General features: G+C 44.7%; 1 protein-coding gene across 2 annotated transcripts in view; it reads right to left on the bottom strand.

The window, feature by feature from the left end:
• Window positions 1–1,378: 1,378 nt before the first annotated feature.
• atrnl1b (attractin-like 1b) overlaps window positions 1,379–19,756 on the bottom strand; it is an 88,348-nt gene continuing 69,970 nt past the window's right edge. For both annotated transcript variants that reach the window (XM_079757465.1, XM_079757466.1), the window contains exons 27-29: window positions 14,197–14,304; window positions 4,838–4,952; window positions 1,379–2,527 (exon numbers count right to left, since the gene is read on the bottom strand). In XM_079757465.1, coding sequence (XP_079613591.1) covers window positions 2,403–2,527; window positions 4,838–4,952; window positions 14,197–14,304 — 348 coding nt within the window. In that variant the 3' untranslated portion in view covers window positions 1,379–2,402. The remainder of the gene's footprint in view (window positions 2,528–4,837; window positions 4,953–14,196; window positions 14,305–19,756) is intronic.

Raw genomic sequence — 19,756 nt, 5'->3', positions numbered from 1 at the left:
TGATGTACGGCAGACTTCACCTGTCTGAGCCAACTGGCCCTCACTTCTCTCCTGCCAGGACGCGACTCAAGACTAAAATCATCCAGTCGTCAACCATTCTGTTGGATTTACACTTTTACTGACATTTTTGTGGTGAAGGCGCTTTTAAACTAAGCGACTTGCAAGAGAGAAAGATAACTTGTTTAGTGTATCTGGTTTACTAATACAATAAACAGCATGTTCTCCATCGCTTCCTTTTAGCCAAGGAACACTCCAAAGTGAACACAGTCGAGAGTTGAATTACTGGTCAAAAGAGTCGCCATCTTATGATAATTGCAAACTTGGAATGAGATAATTGTCAGAACTTGAGATCTGTGGAGTGTCTTCATATAAGGAGAGCTACAGAAGGCCCATGTTGAGATTCCAATTAACTAGAATAAAAGTTATACCATGTCGATATGAATAGAAATGAGCCAAATTTGAGCTTTTACTTTGAAGTTTAATCAGAATCTATGGATAATCTATCCTAAAATAAACTGTGCTGCATTAGGTCACAAGCTGTTATTTTTAAATGAACGACACAGGCTTTTAAAAAAACAAGGACAGAATACGACAGTAGTAATTGAGTGTGACATTTCAAAATGACTTGGGCGTAGATCTTAGAAGTAGTGTTTTTTTATTTTCTGGCAAGATGTCCATCTTTGTAATACATTAAAGATTTCTGATATGCAGTTTGTTACTCTCATCTCTTTCCATCTTAAAAGTGAAGGACCATGATTCCTGTGTAATGGCACCGTAAAGCAATACCTTTAAAAAAAACATTGAAAACAAACTTTCAAACAGAACACATTAGCCGGTATACGGCAACGAGATGCGCTATAGTTATCACTCTGCTACAATAAAACCGCACGACAATGCCCACGCAAGTCCTTGGAAGAAATAAAATAAAAAATCGATAACAAGGAACATCCAATTTTTTTTATAAGTCAACAATATTAAGTTAAATATGCCATTACACGTGAATCAATAGAATATGAAAACAATAGCGGATCGAGGCTCTCTCTCCACTAGACTAGTAACAGACCGAGTCGTCACACACCTTATGGACGAGGGCTAAAGTCAAACGCTTCTCTTCGTCCTTCTGTAATAAAAAAAAACCCACATCCATCTGACATAAGAGTAAAAAAAAAAAGAACCAAGACACACATTTGTTCGTTAAAGACACCGTTACACGTCCAGGAGGGCGAGACAACCGGACGCGACACAATGTCAACATCATTCCAAAGTAAAAACTGCAAAACACACACCCTCCGCAGGAGTTAAAAACAGTTTCACAGGCAACACAGGCGTTTCAAAGGCATGTTAACCCCCCCCCCCCCCCCACCCCTAAATATGCCTCTTGAAAAACAATAATAAAAAACAACAATATACACAGTTATGTTGTCCGATAGTGTGAGTGTCCAGCAAACATCTTTTTCCGTCCCATGCGCATAAATGTTCACCGTTCGCACAAGTTCTCCATTTCAAGCTGTTTCGGTTGCTGCGAAGAGACACTCGACAATTCGTAGTAGAGAAGACATCCCGAAAGAAAAACCACAGAGCGAGGTCTCTGTTATGTACATGATTATTTTTAAAACAGCTGTATCATCCAGTTTGGGTCGTGGGCGAGCAAACAAAAAATTGACATATCCGAGGTGAAGACAAAACAATTGAGAATCTGCTTCTCAAAGCCCCCAGGAGCTAGACCTCGCCTCAGAGTGATTTCCTCTCTCGCTGCGACGATTTCATGGAATAGTTTATTTGTTTAAAATGTATTGCACTAAAAATGCAGACTTGAGCTGGAACAGAGAGTGGGAGGGTAGCGTCACAAGGTTCACACACACACACACACACACACACACACACACACACACACATACGTGGAAGGAATAAGCAAAGTTTGGTTAACCAACCGACGGACGGACAGACTTGAACGAGGGTCAAGGGTCGCTGATCACATGACCAAAAATGTGTCACGTGCAATCACTTTCACATACAAAAGCTTGACCAGAGATGTTTGGTGATACAGCGAAGGATGCTTGAAGTCACATGACATCTCTTTCTGGCCAGCGGCTCGGAGCGTCTCCATGACGAAGACACAATGGATGACCTTGAGGGGTCCAGGTGCTTGCCCTCCGGTTATGGGGCGAGGTGATAGGTGAGAGGTGTGTGTGTGTTCGAGTGAGATGGAGAGCAGATCTAGGACACGTTTTGCTTAAGCGGTGGAAAAGCTGAGACGCTAAGGGGAGTGCAGGCAAATGGAGTCTCATATCCCTCTCCTTCCTCCCTGCTGCCTCTATAGCGTGCTCCGACTGGATGCCGGCCGCTCAGCTTGGAGCCGTCACACCCCCCACCCCCCCGTGGAGGGCTGGGGGGGGGGGGGCTCAGACGCAGGTGCCCTGGTGGGCCGGCGGGTGAGCCTTGCGGCTCTTCAAGCCCAGAGTCTTGTCCTTGAAGTCCGACGTCTTCACCTGAGAGATGTCTATCAGCGCGCTGGCCACCGTCACCCCTGGGTCGGGACAAAGACGCAAAGACTTTATTTAGGTTCTGTATGGACCAGTCACAGAGCCGCAAAGAAACAGGCATTCAATTATTTTCGGATTGATTTGATTAATTTATTCGACACCGTTCACAAAGCAGTCACAAAAACGGATTCAAACTAAAAATTGAACCGAAACCGAAAAGGGGGAGTTTATTTCTGTTGATTATTATTTATTCTTTCGACACCAGACGCAGAGCGGCAGTCAGAGCAATTCGACAAAGAACCAACCGACCGTTCCCAGATTCCGCCCAGAGGCTGAGGATTTAAATCCAGGGGCTGCATAAACGATTTCAAACAGAAAGGGCTAGCCATAAAACGACACGCTAACTTGTGGCGAAGGCGTTGTGTGTGTGCCTGTGTCTAGCCCGGGGTTTGTTTAGTAGATTCTGCGGCAGCAGTTGTCAGCGGGGGAACAGCAGCAGCTTCTGTGGTTCCGCTGCCTCTCCTGGGGTCATAAAGGCATCGGAACGTCCTCCAGAGCGTTAGCTAGCGTCAGCAGGCCTACACCAGCAGGCTGGATCAGACCCTCCCCTTGCAGCCCCATGCTGGGACTGCAAGGGGAGGGGGGCCTGTAGCTACACATTGCTAGCGGTCCGGAGCTAGTAGTGCTAGCTGTTTGTAGCCATGTAGAACTAGCTGTCTGTCGATAGTAGCAGTAGCTGTCTATAGCATGGTGACAAAAAGACAGCCCATCATATTGGTCACTGCAAATTATTGGCTACAGGCAAATGTGTGTTTGTGTGTGTGTGCGTGAAAAAGAGAATGCGTTCTGCTCTGGTAACTCTGGCCCTGCTCCCAGTGAAGGGCCTCTCAGACAAACGGTCTGAACCAGAGCGTGTCATTGGCTACTACAGCGAGGTGGGCGGAGCTTGCGCACCAGGGAATTAACCCCTAAATAAAGTGTTCCCTGCAGCCTCGACGTCAGAGTTGTCTGACGAACGGAGATAACGCAACGCATCATCAGAGAGACCACAAGACACACACACACACACACACACACACACCCCCGCTCCCACCCATGGGTGGTGACAGCTGGTATCCAGCTACATGAGGACCTGATTGAAACCCACTGATTCATGGTGCGAAGGTGGCTTGACAGATTACCTCCGCTTGCGGTCCGGTTCTGGAGGCCAGCGGAGGGGAAACTCGGTGTGTGCCTGGGTGCCGTTTAGCGGCGCGCAGGCATCTCTGTGGGAGTATGTGGGTATCTGTGTGTGCGTGGGCGTGCATACAGTTATGTGTTTGTGTTCCTCTTATCTGCTCATGTCTCCCTTCATTCCATTTCATTAAATGTGTTTTTGTTCTTTTTTTAACAACAGTTTGAGTCACTTGATGTGAGCTCATCCCAGTGGACTTAAGTTCCCATTGCCCCCAGACTACATTGACGGATGGTTCGGTGCCAACATTAGTATGACAGAACAATACTAAGGTTCATATGTAGAGCTATTACGGTAGGAAAGCTGCCAGCATTACCTCCTTACACCAAAGCGCTACACCGGTTCCTTCACAACGTGTAAAGAGCCACACCATTATGTGGGACTCGAAGGGATCTTTAGCTTTATGCGACTGAGAAGACTGCACAGGCAGCCTAGTGCTACGTCTCTGTCGTCGTTCTCTTCAGTTGATTTTATGACTCATTGATGTCAGACTCGCGTCTCGTGTTGAGCGGAAAGGTCGTTTGATAACCACTGGCGCTGAGTGTGCTTTTAGCACCTCGTGGACGTAAAGTGTTGGCGGGCAGGAAGGGAACAAACAGCAGTCATCACAATCTGTTGCTCCGTCGCTCGCTAGCATTACTGAGACTTTTGCTTAGAGGCTAATGGTGGGAAAGTGGATTACGCATCGCCATACACACAAACACATTTAAAATCACAACAATAAGATGGTTGTGAAGTCCACCTTTCTTATGTATTTGTGTTTGAGGTAAAGCTGTTTGGAGGTCTTGCAACTCTAGAGAATCACGCTGCAAACAACATCAGCCTTGATCTTCGTGATTTAAAATGTTCATTTGCACGACTTAGGTCTGAAATAGGATTTTTTTAATGGAAAACATATTTAAATTCAGATATAGTTCCTTTGTCTGATCGATTCAATTTGGTAAATCTATGTTTAAATATGGATGACCCCAAGCTTGCCAAAGAAATGTGAGATAAATTAGTCACTAATCGGGCTTAGTATCTCTGCATGTGTCAAGTCAATCTGTATAGCCCTTATTCACAGTGAGTCTGTGTGTGTGTGTGTGTGTGTGTGTGTGTGTGTGAGTGTGTGTGTCCTCACCAGACTGTCCGGGGGGTGGGAGGCCCAGGGGCCCCGTGGGGAGCTTCACCAGGACGGTGAGGACAGCCGCCTTCCCCCCGAGGCACGGCTCCACGGCGATGGGCTTCGGAGAGCCCTGGGAACCAACGGAGAAGGATACATTGAAACATGCTAACAAAAACCAATACACACACAACCACAAATTTGATAAATGTTTTTTTGAGTAACTGAGTAACAAAGTCAAATCCGATAACTGTTATTTGTTTGGCAGCATCGTCAGACACAGAAAAGAGTTGTAGTTCTAGTAATCAAGGTGGTTATACATGCTTAGCGAAGGAGGACAATTCATTATTAAAGTAATTTGTACATGTTCTGTGATATTGGTATTTGCATGTTTTGATGTTTGAATATGTGTGTTTGTATGCATGAGTGCATGCATGCATTTGTGTGTGTTTTGTGTATGGGGGGGCATTTCTGTGTAGAAAGCACATTTGTAGTAATAACTCAGCAGACAGGTAAACACAGACGAGCCTGCTCAGTCTGACCCTGTGAGTCGCCAGGAGCCATAAACCATGATGGAGCACCAAATGGAGAATGCTCACACCTTGAAATGGAAATATCCATAATTCATTGTCAGCAGCGACATCCCACTTTAAACTCCTCTCGTCATGCCAGAATTATATCACCCCGCTAAAGGACAAAGTCGCTAATGAAACGCACGTAGAGCAAATACTTCTGAGCTGTTTTTTGCCAAATTACATCATGGAGGTGGACTTTTTTATTTTTTTATTTAGAATACAATGACAGGACTAGAACTTGAAATTAAAGAATCATTTTAAAACGTGGGCAACATAATAAAACTGACAATAAATTGAGGAATAAAAAAAGCTTTCAACAAATGTCAAAAGTTGAGATACAGAAAAAAAACAAAAAGTTCAACTTTTGACAGTTCTCATTCACTGACTTCTGACAAATTGCACAATGAAAATAAGAAGCAAAGTCCAAATTTAATTCCCGCAATGAACCAAGAACCTTGCACCAACAAGCAAACCTATTCTAAACAGTTTCTCAAGGCTTTTTTCCAAAATGGTGACCAGCCCAACCCCAGCTTTCTCCGCGCCTGGGGTACGGATCAACTCCAAGACGAGCTGCAATTAACGTGTCACACGCCTCCCTAATTACTGCCACAGAAACCCTCAGTCACCCTTGCTTCATGCGTTTAAAAAAAAAAAAAAACTCAGACCGAAAAACCATGGACTTTAAAACAAATGAACTCTGAACCGACTCTAAGAGGTACAGCATTCTTTACCAAAACATTATTCACTTTGCCACAGGCAAGACGGTTGGCAATTTCTATTAAACAACTTAAATTAACTCAAAATGTTTGCCACTTGAATGAATTCCCTGCACATCTGATGATGTGCAATCGGAAGAGTGTAAAATACGCAATATATGGCCACCATTACCGTGAGGTGATCCATACTACAAACACCGTGGTTAGTTTTTTAAAATCAAAGTAACTCCTCTATTCGAAGGCCATGGATATTATATACAATGCACATCAATGCACAAGAGGTGTGATGTGACATCCATGTGGGGAGAAATAATCAATATTTCCCAAGAATTCAAGCTGTAACTTAACATAGTGGCTAGGTTGTTCTGCTTACACCCAGAAGTGTACAGTGATCCCCATGTCCGTAGCATACTTTTATTGAGCCCTGAACCCTTCCAACTTGTCCCTCTGGATAAAAGTGCCTCTCAGGTGACTTCAGGCAAAAACTGTGTCTTTTAAAGTGGTTCCGGTAACAGCAGGTGAAGGAGGCAGCAGCAGCAGCAGCAGCCAGGTATTCCGTCACCAACCTCCATGTGGCGTCTCCTCCAGAGTACCGATAAATATGTAAGTGCCGGACTCACAAAGCACTCTGGGAGGAAGGGCCGCACGCCAGCCCCTCTCCGCCGCCAGCCGCTCCCTTAATCAGCACTGAGAGGCTTCTCATTTGCTAACAGTCGCAGAGGCTGAGCTCTCTCTCGCTGGCCCACGGAGGCTACTCTATCGCTCGCCCGCTGATTCTACACTCTTGCTCGCCCGCTGAGATTACTCTCTTGCTCGCCCGCAGAGGGTACTCTCTCGCCAGCGGCGGAGGCTACTCTCTCGCCGGCGGCGGCCCTGGTAATGCCGGGTGCCTTGCTCTAGTGTCACCGTTGAAGCAGGTTGAAAATGCCGGCTAAGACGCACGGCTATGCAGTCGTCTTACTAAAAGATGGGGGCAAGGACGCTTCTTTTGTCAACATAAACTTAACAGCGCAAGGAGGGATTACCAATATGAGCCATATGAGGCCGAAAACATGGCCTCATGTTTGGATGAGTGGTTTTCAAATACCAACCTAAGAAAGAAAGAGGGCGAGAGGGAAGGGGGAGGACAAACGTTCACTGGTGACAATAACGGTAAACAGTCCCGGCTTTCATTTACATCGCAGAACGGAGGAGAACCAATGGAGGTTGGAGGCAGGCGGACGAGGAGCAGGCAGGGGAACACAGCAGAGGAGGGAGGAGGAGGAGGAGGAGGAGGGAGACTGGAGGGTGACGAGGCGTGGCCAAGCGTAGCAGAAACAAAAACAAAAGATCACCAATCTAGCTGGTCGGCTCGTTCTGGGCAAAGAGCGAATTTATCTTCAGACCCCACCGGGGAGGGTCTAACCTTTCATGGTTCTACGCCCATTTAAATGGCTGTTTTTGTGTTTATTTACAAAAAGGGTTTCATGCGCATAAATGGATTGACTTTGGGCAGTTCAAAAAAATTCAACCTGAAGAAACAATCATATTGTAGATGCTTCTAGAGGTTGGAGGTTTGACCCTTTTGCATGTCAACACTTTTTTATCTATGCGATGGCTGGAAACTGAAGCCACTGTTCAATTGTGACGTAACTTTGGATGAAAGAATCTCCTTAAGCGAGAACAAATATCCACACCAGGAATCGGCATAACACCCCCCAATAACCTCTTAAACCTGAGCGCCCCCGGGGGCGGGGGCAGCTGCGCCAACGTGTGCTGTAAACAGCACCACCATGCTCCAACATGTCCATGGTGCATACCCACGTAACAGGAAGAAGCTCAGCTAAAAGCCCATGATAACCATTTTTACCTAAACAAAACACAATTCTAACACCAAGCAACTAAATGAGCCCGTAGCAAAACGTGCATGCGCGCATACAGGCCGCCGCCGATTTTGCTACTTCATGCCACCCACACAAACGAAAGCTGAGGCTCCACAGATTCCAATGATATCACTCTCATCACTCTACGACGAAAACTCACTGAACTAGCAGCCAAAGAAGAGCAAAATAAATAAACAAATAGAAAACGTTATACAGTGTGATACTTTTGATTGGCGAATGGTGTTTTTTTTACATGGATTTGGGTCCCTCGATTTGACTGTCCCTCGACTCTATTGGCTCTGACGGTTCGGTAAAGGGGTCAATCATCCAAATGGACCAATGCATACCCAATATATCTTCCCGCGTTTGACTGTAAGGTCAGCATAATTCGCGCCAGAAGCGCCGAGAACATTCTCAGAGCAGACACTCCGGCTAGATAGAGACATATGCTCCTACAACACGCTTCTTACAACGTTTGCATTCCTGGCTAGCTAGTAGTTAGCTAGTTATTTTGTATTTTTCTTGCCTTTTTTTTCTCCATTTGTTTTTCTTTTCAAATAAATAATGGCAGGCAGGAGAAAGACCTATGAGATTGCGGAGGCATTTGCAATCATTACTAGCGACATGTTGGGCTACTGTAGTCCCTTTCGAGTCCTCGTCTGACGACAGTGACTTGCTTTTGCCAGAACTGGACACGGATTAATTGTACTGCAGGAAGTGCCAGGTCCCTTTGTGCTTCACTTCCAAAAATAACTGCTTCCAGCAGTGGCATGACAGCCCTTAGTGTATATAGTTAGTTTTAGTTAGTTAGTTATATCTGTTCAAAGTTTCTGCCAGCGTGTTTACATATATATATCTTTATCCCTAGTGATTGTAGTCTTTAGCTGTGTTTTTACCTTTGTTTTTACAGTATGGTTTTATTATATGTTGTTCTCAAATATATCCGCTCCAGTTGGAGTCAAACTTCATTTCGATTGCATGGTTTTCTTTGACTGGGAAAATGTATAGAGGTCTGGGTGAATTTTCAAAACTGTTAAATTTGGATGGAATGAATACCTATAGTGATATGTCAGTGAAATAAAATTTGTTTTACAGTCTGGTACCTTAGAAAGGTGAAATGTCACTGATGGTGCCCAAAAGTGCCCAAATAGCACCATTTATTCCACCTGGACCTACCTGTACTAAACCTCTCTAAAATCACTTCATTCACTTTATTAGCATTTATCCTGGAACAGGGTACTCATCAGATGTTGTTATATGTTTCCCTAAAGGTTCTGGGCTACTATCCCATAGTTTCAAGGTGGTATTCACTCTAAATAATGTGTTTTCTCTAGGCGAAAATTGAAATTTCTTACTATGTTCTAGCTGAATTTACTCTGACACAGTAACATCTATATTGATTCTGACACTTCTGCAACCACCTCACAGGTGTTACCTTCTTTTTGAAACCAACTTTATTTATAGCCCTTGTAGTTGTGGAGGCATACTCATTCATTTTGGGCATGTCATTTCAGGCAGGAGGCCTGTGAAATAGGCCTAGGGCTTAACAGGTTAAAGCACCACAGTCGTACGAGAGCAGTAGCTGGCACTAGAGGCAGGCGTGAGGTGGGCAGGGTCTGGGGGGAGGGGGGTGACCGTATGTGAGTGATGCCGCCATTGTTTAGCCCAATTAATTTCCATGACCTGTTCGCCGTCTGTTTCCAGGCATCTGTGAAAGGTACGCTCTCCCCATCTCCAGATGCCCCCGCGTTTTAAACCACCGCTGTCACGCAAAGGACAATTTGACGGCACGCCATTCCAGGCCCACCCGAGTGGTCCCGCTAATGAAGCTGAATGTAGGCCGTGTTCGTACGCGCGCACGGCGGACGCTCTGCCGGGGGGGGGGGGGGGCTGTAACCCCTGCACGCATCACTGAGTGAAGCATCATTAGATCCAGCCCGGGCCCCAAGAGGTAGCCCACCGCCGGCCCCCCAATCAGCAACACGCTGCTACGTCATCTCCATTGGAGCCTGGCAGGGCGATGACAGCGAAATGGCGCCTTTTTGACATTAATTATACTTAAATCTCCAAGCCTGTCTCTGGCATAGCTATTTATGGTTATAAGTGTGTGGTTCACAAAGGTACGGTTAATAGGATTTTCTAAGAAAAGGGCTTTGAATTGATTCAAAGCCCTTTCTGCAGAGGGCCGCACCACCTATCCCCTGGTACGTCCACTTCACTCTCGTGGCGTTATAGCTGGTAGTGATTTTTATGATACCGCTGATCATTTGGTTATACACCCCCTTGAACTCGTACACGAGTACGAGTTCTCCACGTTTCACTTCACCGCTCATGTACTCACGTACGTGTTCGTATGACACCAATTTGTGCACCAATTTAATCTACTTGACTCCAAGGTATTCAGAGGCAGGTCATGAAGAGAGCATGTAGGGTAACTGGTACAGCCTGCGTGTCCTTAGGATGCCTACACACATTAGAGATCTAACCCGATACCTGCCCCACCCCCCAAAACATGTCTAGAATGCTGGGATTAGGTCCTTCAACTGTCTACTTCACAATAAACCAGAGGACACGAGACACTCTGCATCCAACGCAGCCTGCTCTCATTCATCTATTAACAAAACACACACACACACACCCCTCCTGACAGGTATCATCCATCACGCTGGCCGTTCGTTAGCCGCTCCATATGTTGGACGCCCGACACAGTCAGGAGAGACATCTGTGTCAGGCAGAGCTGCGTTCTGATTGGCTGAAAAGCAGCGGCCATATCTGGGGAGGGACGGGTGTGGTGGTGTCCGAGGGGCGGGGGCTGAGCCTCCAAATCAGGAAAATGGGCACCGATCTGCGTGCTTAGGCCAAAGTGGACGTGGACAGAGCCAGCGGAGGCAGGGGGGACCGGTTCTGGGTTAATGACACGGGGGGAGAGTTAGGCGGGAGGAGGGGCAGCTTTAAGCCTTCTTGAAACTTTCTTCATTTATATTATAGTCTTTGGATACTAATCCCTTGACAGCAAAAAGCATCTCATAAAAGTATCTGAACACACAACGAACGCAGACGGACGCCCACTTTAATTCAGTTAACTCTAAGACACAAACAAAGGGGCTAGCCAAACCTGAGTCAGCTTGCTTTACTCTCAAGACGTCAGGATTGACTGAAGCACGGTGGTGTCAGCGCTAATGCCAACACGGCTGCCGTTACCGCGCCAGTGGAGCAGAGGAATCCACGCCGCGAGCGAGCTTGGCAGTGGCGTCCTCATTGTCATTAACCGACATTCTAAACAACTAAACGACGCCAGATGCCGGCTCAATTAACCGCCATAAAAGAAAACCAGGCCGTGGCTTCGTATGGTCACCTTCAGTTAGAGCCAGGGCAATGATGGAGCTGTACTGGGTCCAACATACACATATACAGCTAGAGCGCAGACGGCTATGGAACTGCCTTCTGCCTTTCCTCAATAAAAAGAGCCCCGAGCATGAGCATACTAATAAAGAACGATAACAACAGACCCAGAGCCCTCCATGTAATGGGTTCCGGTAAATGCTACCATGCTACTGAAATCACACACCGGTGTGATTTTAGAAGAAGAGGGAAAAAAAGTCAGTTACAGCAGGTTGTCTTCGGTTTAATTGCTAGGTTGTTTATTCAGTTCATTTATTTTAATTTCACGTACTTGCAAGAGATGATTATTTGACAACCAAAGAAAACCCTGGTTGACTGAAATTCGACCAACTCTACAACCCAATCGTTTGTTCAAAATAAATAATGAAAGAAAATATGTACTTCATCTAGATAGATTAGATTCATTTAATCAGCAGCGTCATGATGTAGTACATAGACAACACACGTCGGAGGAGTCGATTTTAGGTTTAGTTCAGTGTTTATTATAAGGTGTCGAGATGGATGGTGCTTCGGTTCTTGCTAAGGTGCCAATTCTGATATGTTCACATTCAAGTTAATTGAGTGTTGAAAGATATTAACTTATCCCCAGTTTTATAAAATGCTGCCACACAGACGACTTCTGTGACATTGTTTTGTCCTCCTGTTTCAAAAGTCAATTTAACCATATGATTATTAAAACAGAAACTACAGAGCCTTAAATTGTATTTTTACTAGTCTGCATTTGTCCCAGCCAACCGCGAAAATAAGGTACTTAGAAGCACTTTTTTCCTTAATGAAAGGATCACCAGTGGTTGATGAGAATTTGGATGAACAACCAATGGTTCAACCGACCAAACAGCCCTATGGAAGATGTCACTCCAATCTTACGATCCAATAGCTTGGGAGAGATTTATTCACAGAAACTTCCTGTGGTTGCGTTTCTTCTTGACTAACGGGAAACAGCAGTGGCAGCAACAAGCTTTGAGCTGCGTTGATGAAGTTTCCATACATCAGTTCTCCAAGTACTCTCACATACTTCATTTCCCACCAAAAGCGTACACCGTTGCGACGTGGCAGGTGCTCCATTATTCCCCAGCTAATCACTTGTTTACAGTCTAATATTTATGTAAAAGTGCCGTCACTTCACGCCTCACGCAAGCTTTTGTGTCTCCTGGCAAGACGGGAGGCGGCCGCTTGATGAGAGAGACAAAACCTGAAAGGGACTAAGTGCTTTCAGGTGTGACTTTGCCACTTTACTTTTCACCCCTTCAGCCTCTCCGCGCCATCCTCCGCCATCCCATAATGCTTCTGGAGTGGTGCTCAGCGCTTTGCTAACAGCGAACGCCGAGCCTTTGTGCTACGGTTGCTTCGCTTCCCGCCAGACGGAGGTTGGGGCGCTGCTTCGGTGCGGAGCGACAAGGGTGAGCTCTTCTAAGTGCTCCAGAACAACGCTTTGTTTCTGCCGAGCTGTGATCCAGAGACTTTAGGTCTGTGTTCATGTACTTAAGCACTCCAGAGAAGTCTGTTGGAGTAACTAAGAGAGAAATAAAGGCCAGAAATAATGAATCGCCGTGTTCAAACGGTCAAACTGCTTTTACGCTTACTAATACTAAATTTTTGGCGATAGTCATTTCCGTATTGAGCTTTGCTTGCGCGGTCAGAAATGAATAAATCTGGACCCAAATCAAAGCCATTTTTGATTATCATTGAGAATATAAGGTTGGGGGAAGCATAATAACTCCACAAACCGGAGACTTGTGCCTTTGTTTATGAGAACTCGATGCGGCTCCCTAGCTGGGTGCATGGAAGGTGCTCTATGGATGAGAGCTGGCTACACTGGGCTGTGCAGCTCTGCTGTAGAGGATGCAAATAAAGCTGGCCCACGTCCATTATGCCCATGTCATGCCACTGAATTAACTGAATTAATCCAGCACCACCACCAGTGTCAACACAAGACACAGTGAATTGTGAATCGGGGATATCTTGTATCTCACAGATTCATTGTATTTTATATACATTATCTGATGCAATAATTGCTGTGCTTTTCTGGAATTATGCCCTCCATCCACAAATCCATCCACAAATGGTGAATGCGATACACAGACTAGCTCAGGGAATGAGGGACAGTAGGATGAGGAACGCGTTTACCGGCTGATGATAATAATTCATTCAGGACATTAACGTGATTAGGGTTTTTGAAAGTAATCATAACACCGTGGCAGATTGCTTATGTCCATTATTCTAATTACCTGGCGGTCATGCCTTAATAACCTCTCCCTGTGTCGGTCAAAGCCCTCGGTCTTACAACCGTAGGTGTACATTCACAGGCATAAAATAAGATGTGTGTACATCACTGAAAAATGCCTTGGATAAACCCAAAATAAAGAATAGCAGAATATTTATGATTACGGTTAACCCCTTAATCCTAACTATACGTCTGATCAAAGGTAGTACTACTTTACAATGATTCTTTATAACCTCCTTAATAGTACATCAAAATAGCTGCAAGCCTTTAGTATTATCTTCCTCACCGCCTCACCTGCCATGACTTTTAAACAGCTGGCCCCGCATAGTAAATTGTTACGGTTAACTATTAAGTCCTCCAGACGCTTTAATCAAGAGTGACGTCGAGTGAATTCAGTATCAGATCCCCTAGCTGTCATTAAGGAACAGTTAGGGGATAGGGCATCTCGCTTAAGGATGCCTTCAGATAGGATGTGGAAATCGGGGCTTGATCCCATAACCTTTCGACTAGGAGTGAAACACCCTCAACACTGGACAAAATAATCAATCAACAATAAATTAATTATGTGTACATATTCTGTGTCAAGTATTTTACTCACGTCAATCAGGGGCTGCACCACCTCAGTATGCTCCGCCCCCATCCCCAGAGCCACGGCAACTGAGGCGAAGGGTCGGCTGGCCATCTGCTGACGTTCCCTCATCAGTTGCTGGGAGGCAGACAGGAAACAGGAAGTGAGAAAGGAGGATGAGACCGTGTGATGGGGCATCATGGCAGTAACTGGGTATGGTTTTTATATGACACACACACACACACACACACACACACACACAGAATGTAGTACTGTCTAATGAATGAATAGGCAATGTTGGCTTGAAAATAAACATTGACAGTAAAATACATGAATATACGTATACATTTAGATGTCTTTTTTGTATTAAGAAGCAATTTCTGAATATCCCTGAGCCATTGGGTACAGTGATGCCAGGAACACAGGACTGCTCCAGCCCCAGAAGAGGGGTCTTGGAATCAATCCCCCCTGATTACGATGGTAAACCCAGCATTGGGCTAGCCTCGGTGGTGTCTTAGTCTCCTCATATTTTAACCCCTTCTCATTAAACACAGACTAAACTTGGGGATATATTTATCCATTGCTGATCGGAGAGAAATAGATAATGACTGCAGCGAGGTAGCGTCTACGAAGGGGTGAACACGGGTTCAGTGAACTTCAGAAATCGAAAGTTGGCTCGTAAAAAAAGAAAAAACCAAAAAGAAGAAGAAAGAAGAAGAAACGGCTCCCTCCATTATGCGTATGACAAGCAATTACTCAGTCATTGATTCACTGTCATCAGTATTCCAGAGGTGGCTGGTATTAAACACCCGTCGTGATCCAAGTCAGAACAGCGTCTTCACAACACCGCACTGCATTGGAACCCAGGCCCCCCCCGGGGGACTTACAGAACAACAACTGTACACACACACACACAGCAGTCCCCACACACACACGCACACACACATAACAGTCTATACACACACGCACGCACACACACACACACACACACATAACAGTCTCCACACACACACACACACACACACACACACACACACACACACACACACACACACACACACACACACACACACACACACACACACACACACACACACACACACACACACACGATACCAGAAGGAAAGGAGCTATGAAAGGGCAGCGGGAAGAAGAAAAAGGACCTGAGTCCGTTCTCAATAGGCCACGCGTGCGTTCATCTATACCCCCAGGTCTATTTTGGCATGAGGAAAAAAAAAAAATAATACAAATCAACAGGAGATATCAATATGGGAAGAGCGTATAGCGATCTATAACCTCCCATAGCTCAAGGACATGGGGGAGAGCTGGCCCACATTTGACAAACACACAAACCCATCGATTCATGTGACTTCTCTCTCTTGTGTGAGTTTACCGTTCATGCCTTTTAGTTTTTGTCTTGTAATTCACTTCTTTTCTTCATTCGATAAATTGAGAACCTTTTGGAATGCAAGCTAATGATGCGATATTAGCTTTATTCATTTAGTTAGGGACGGGCTTTTATCCAGAGACATTTCAATACAAATGACACTGAGAACAACATGTCAATAGAGGCCACATTCAGTCTGAAGACCGCTGTCGAGACGTGGAGGTTTACCAAGACCAGTGGAGAACAAATCTATGTTCAAAACCTCCAGGCTGAGAACCCCCCCCCACACAGGCCGTACACAAGCCCCAACCTTATGAGCCCTTAAAGATTGAGTTCACCCGGCGTTGAGCCGGGGGTTCAACAAAAAATAAATAAAATAAAAACCCACTCCTGTTAGCTGGGATTGAGCAGAAAATGGCTCCTCTTGTTCCAGCGGCCTGATCGATACTGTAAAAACAACGAGGGCCGCACTTTCATCAGCCACGCAGCACGGGTCGATGGCTAAACATGCTGCCATTTTGCAGCCAAGGACACGCCTGATTGCTATTGGATTTGTGATGAGCCAGAGTCAGCGACATTAAGATCTCATTGTGCTCCGGATTAGCCCAGACAAGGAAGACATTTGAGCGGTGGCTGCAACACCTCACCAACTACTAGTGTTGGATGAGTGAGTGAGGGAATGGATTCCAAGGCAGTTATGCGAGGGTGAGTGGATAAATAAACAACTTTATATCGAAGAACAGATAAGGGCATTTAGCCGTACGCCTCACCCACACTTCTTCACTGCTGCTGGATGTAAGAGAGTGTGTGAGGGGGTGAGTGTGTATGTGAGAAAGTGAGTGAATAGAGTGCCAGGGAAAAGTGGTAAGGGCAAGTGTATGAATAAGTTAATTTACAGAAAGAGCAGAAAGATCTCTGGCCAGGGAACAAACCTCGGTAGCGCAGGCTCCAGAGGGTAAATGATAAAAACTGCTGCTTTGACAAGATTAATAGTTTAGTTCTCCAAGCAGTACTTGAATAAAACGAACAAATTTCACATTAAGCTTATTTTCCTTTGCCTGTATTGTTTTCTCAACCACCCCCCCCCCCCCCTCCACAATGACACACCAAGGGTACAATGATTCAAGTGCAATGTAAGGTTCAAATACTGTTAAACCAATTCCTCTCGCTCGCTCTGGCCGGTGGAGGCAGCCATAAAAACAGGCAGTAAAGGCTGCTTAAGGAGGTTATTGCATTCACAATGAAAAGCTCAGAGGGGACGTACTGAACCCACACAAGAGATCTGCACAAAAGGAGAAATACCATAATTGCTGTGACTATAATAGTGCAAAACAGAGCATATCAAGAGAATAATGGGAGCATGTATTGTGTTTGTTTAACAAAAATGTGTAATTGAGATATTCTGTGTCAATCTTTCTGTGTTAAATTAATAAATTCGTCCACATTTTGATATCCTGCGCGACACCTACCTTGGGGTTTAGGATATGTATGATTATGAACAGATTATTCTACGTCATTTTTGTACAATTATCTGTGTTGTTTTCACCAAGACTTCCCTCTACATAAGCTCAACAAGCAAATATATTGCCCCCCAATCAGTAATTACTAATGTAACTTTCTAGATAATTACTTTTCTGAAAAATAACTTTCAGAATTATAGTTTCATTTCATTTCTTTTTATATTACAAAGCGGACTCATTTCTTGAGAAACGTTGGCAAATTACTACCGTGAAATTACAGCACTTTATTTAAAAAGTCACCCATTCTACAAACCCCCTCCAGTAAAACCTGATCATTAAGGCAGAGTTAAATCCAAGACATTTGTTCCTATAAATTCCATTTAAATGTAAGACAAACACATGTCAAGCTTAGTTTCTCCATCTGAGTAAAAAATAACTATTATTTCACTGATTCCCTGATAACTAATGTTGTTATTTAGTTTATAAAATGTCTCATAATCTATTTTTCATTCCATAAGCATTCCACCATGAAGCATCCATTGACCTCAGTACAACAGGGTTTTAATTGGCTGTCATTCAGCCTGACCTGGCGATCGCAGACACAGACCAATCGGGCGGCAGAGGCAGAATCTAGATACACACAAACCTGCAAGAGGCAATGAGTGATATGTATTTATAACACGTCTTCAGACACTCGATGCACCCATCGTTATGACCATCTAATGGAGCCTTTCACAAAGGTGTCGCTCGTTACGCTAATTACGGGGCTGGTCCTTTTATGTAGCGGGACGCGGGTTGTGGACTAAACTAGTGAGGCCAAGACTGCCTCCCGGGCCCTGGTACACTAAAGGAGAGGACCCATAGCATAATTAGAGGCACCTGTGTTTGTCCTACAATGACACCTCTGTGAAAAGGGCTTTTTATTTTTTATTAATTTTTACAAAATTAATTCATATATTTTTATATATTTTGTTTCAAAATATATTGTATGTTATATTTTCATTTTACACTGCCTGCGAAACAGAGGGATAGACAGTGACAGCAAGGGGAGGGGAGGAGGGAGAGAGAGAGACAGAGACGGTCACAGTCTTGGGATGAGAGAGAGCGAGAGAGAGCGAGTATTTGTGTTCCAACTAAATACCCCCCAGAGTGTGGACCACCACAGCACTGTGAAGTTGTAATCCATTTTATTCAAACTGCGAGAGTCTCCATGAAAGGCCATACATGTGGATATTCAAATTCAATTTCCAGTTTAAATGGCATTGAGGTAGAACAGTTAAGAGTATGAATGTGAGTAACTGGATTACAATTTGTCTCGATTCAATTGGCGCCCCCGTTCTGAACTTGGGTAGGTTATAGGAGAGGATGCCCGTTCACAGATGACTAGGAGTATAATTATAGGGTATGATCTGTCTAAAATACATCTGCATGGACACTGCCACTTGAGATGACACCACTGGCTAGCTTTAAAAACAGCTTGTAATGACTAATCAGCCTCATACCTGGAGGTAAAATATGGGCCAGAACAGAAAAATAAACAGAAAAATATCACCCGGAAAAGATAATGCATTAATAAATTAATATGGGCCCACACTGTAGTTTCATTAAGTCCAAATATCTAACCCTTTTACTATATACATTGTAAATACTCTTCATTGTAAATCTATTTCAGAAAAAATTGTTGAGATCTTAAATGCTGTTTGATAATGTATAATAATTCCCACACTAAAACAGTCAGAGATTATTTATTTCTCCTCATTATCTGATCATGAGAATTGGTCCAGTATTCTCCCATGCTTCCCCACAAACACTGCTCCCCTTCCATCGGGCTGGGCTGACAACAAACCCAGGGAGGGAGAGGAAAGTTCTGATCATTTCCGTGTCATTGTCACAACTCTAAGCGGCTTTCAAAACATCCCCCCCCCTCGGGCGTTTCAATCCACTAAAAGAAAATAACCATCACCGGCGCCAGACTGAGATTGATCAGATCATCGATTTTCGCTTTTCTGTTTCTTTTTGGAACTTCCCCTTTGATACATGTGTGGGAGTTCAGCGAGTACGTCCCAGGAACGTAGCATTTACCAATGCCGCACACCTCCAAGGTGTGTGTCGCGCTGAAGAAAACAATTAGAGCACTTGCCCTTTTCTTTCTTTTTTTCTAAGTGATAAGACATCATAAGGTTGTTGAAAATAGCTTGAAGCTTATTTGGATTTCTAACAGCGAGGCTTCAAACCCCAACAACATCCATCCTAAATGTCAGATAGCAGAATTGTTATTTATCATTTGAGCTGCGAATGCACTCAAGGAGACAAAACACTCAGGAGTTGGAGGAGGACCAAGAGGGAGAAAGTTAGAGAGGGTAGAGAGGGTAGAGAGAGGGAGAGTTAGAGAGGTAGAGTTAGAGAGAGAGAGAGAGAGAGAGAGAGAGAGAGAGAGAGAGAGAGAGAGAGAGAGAGAGAGAGAGAGAGAGAGAGAAAGAAAGAGAGAGAGATAGAGAGAGACTCATGTTAAGCACAGACAGTGTGGAATGTACTGGGAATAGCACCGTCAGAGGACCAGAGTGCACTCCCAGCACCGCTCGCAGAAATGAATACCAAGTTAATGACAATGGGCACAAATGAACTCAGCAGAAGCAATTAACGTCGGTCAAATGGCGCTCTGATTTGCACAAACACACAAGCCGACGTGGAACCATTTAGTGGGACGGGGTGGGGGAGATAAAAGTGAGTGTGCGGGTGAGTT

Source organism: Pollachius pollachius (assembly GCF_949987615.1).
Source record: "Pollachius pollachius genome assembly, chromosome: 19".
In the NCBI taxonomy this organism is placed as follows: Eukaryota; Metazoa; Chordata; class Actinopteri; order Gadiformes; family Gadidae; genus Pollachius; species Pollachius pollachius.
This window is presented reverse-complemented; position numbering and strand designations above follow the sequence as displayed.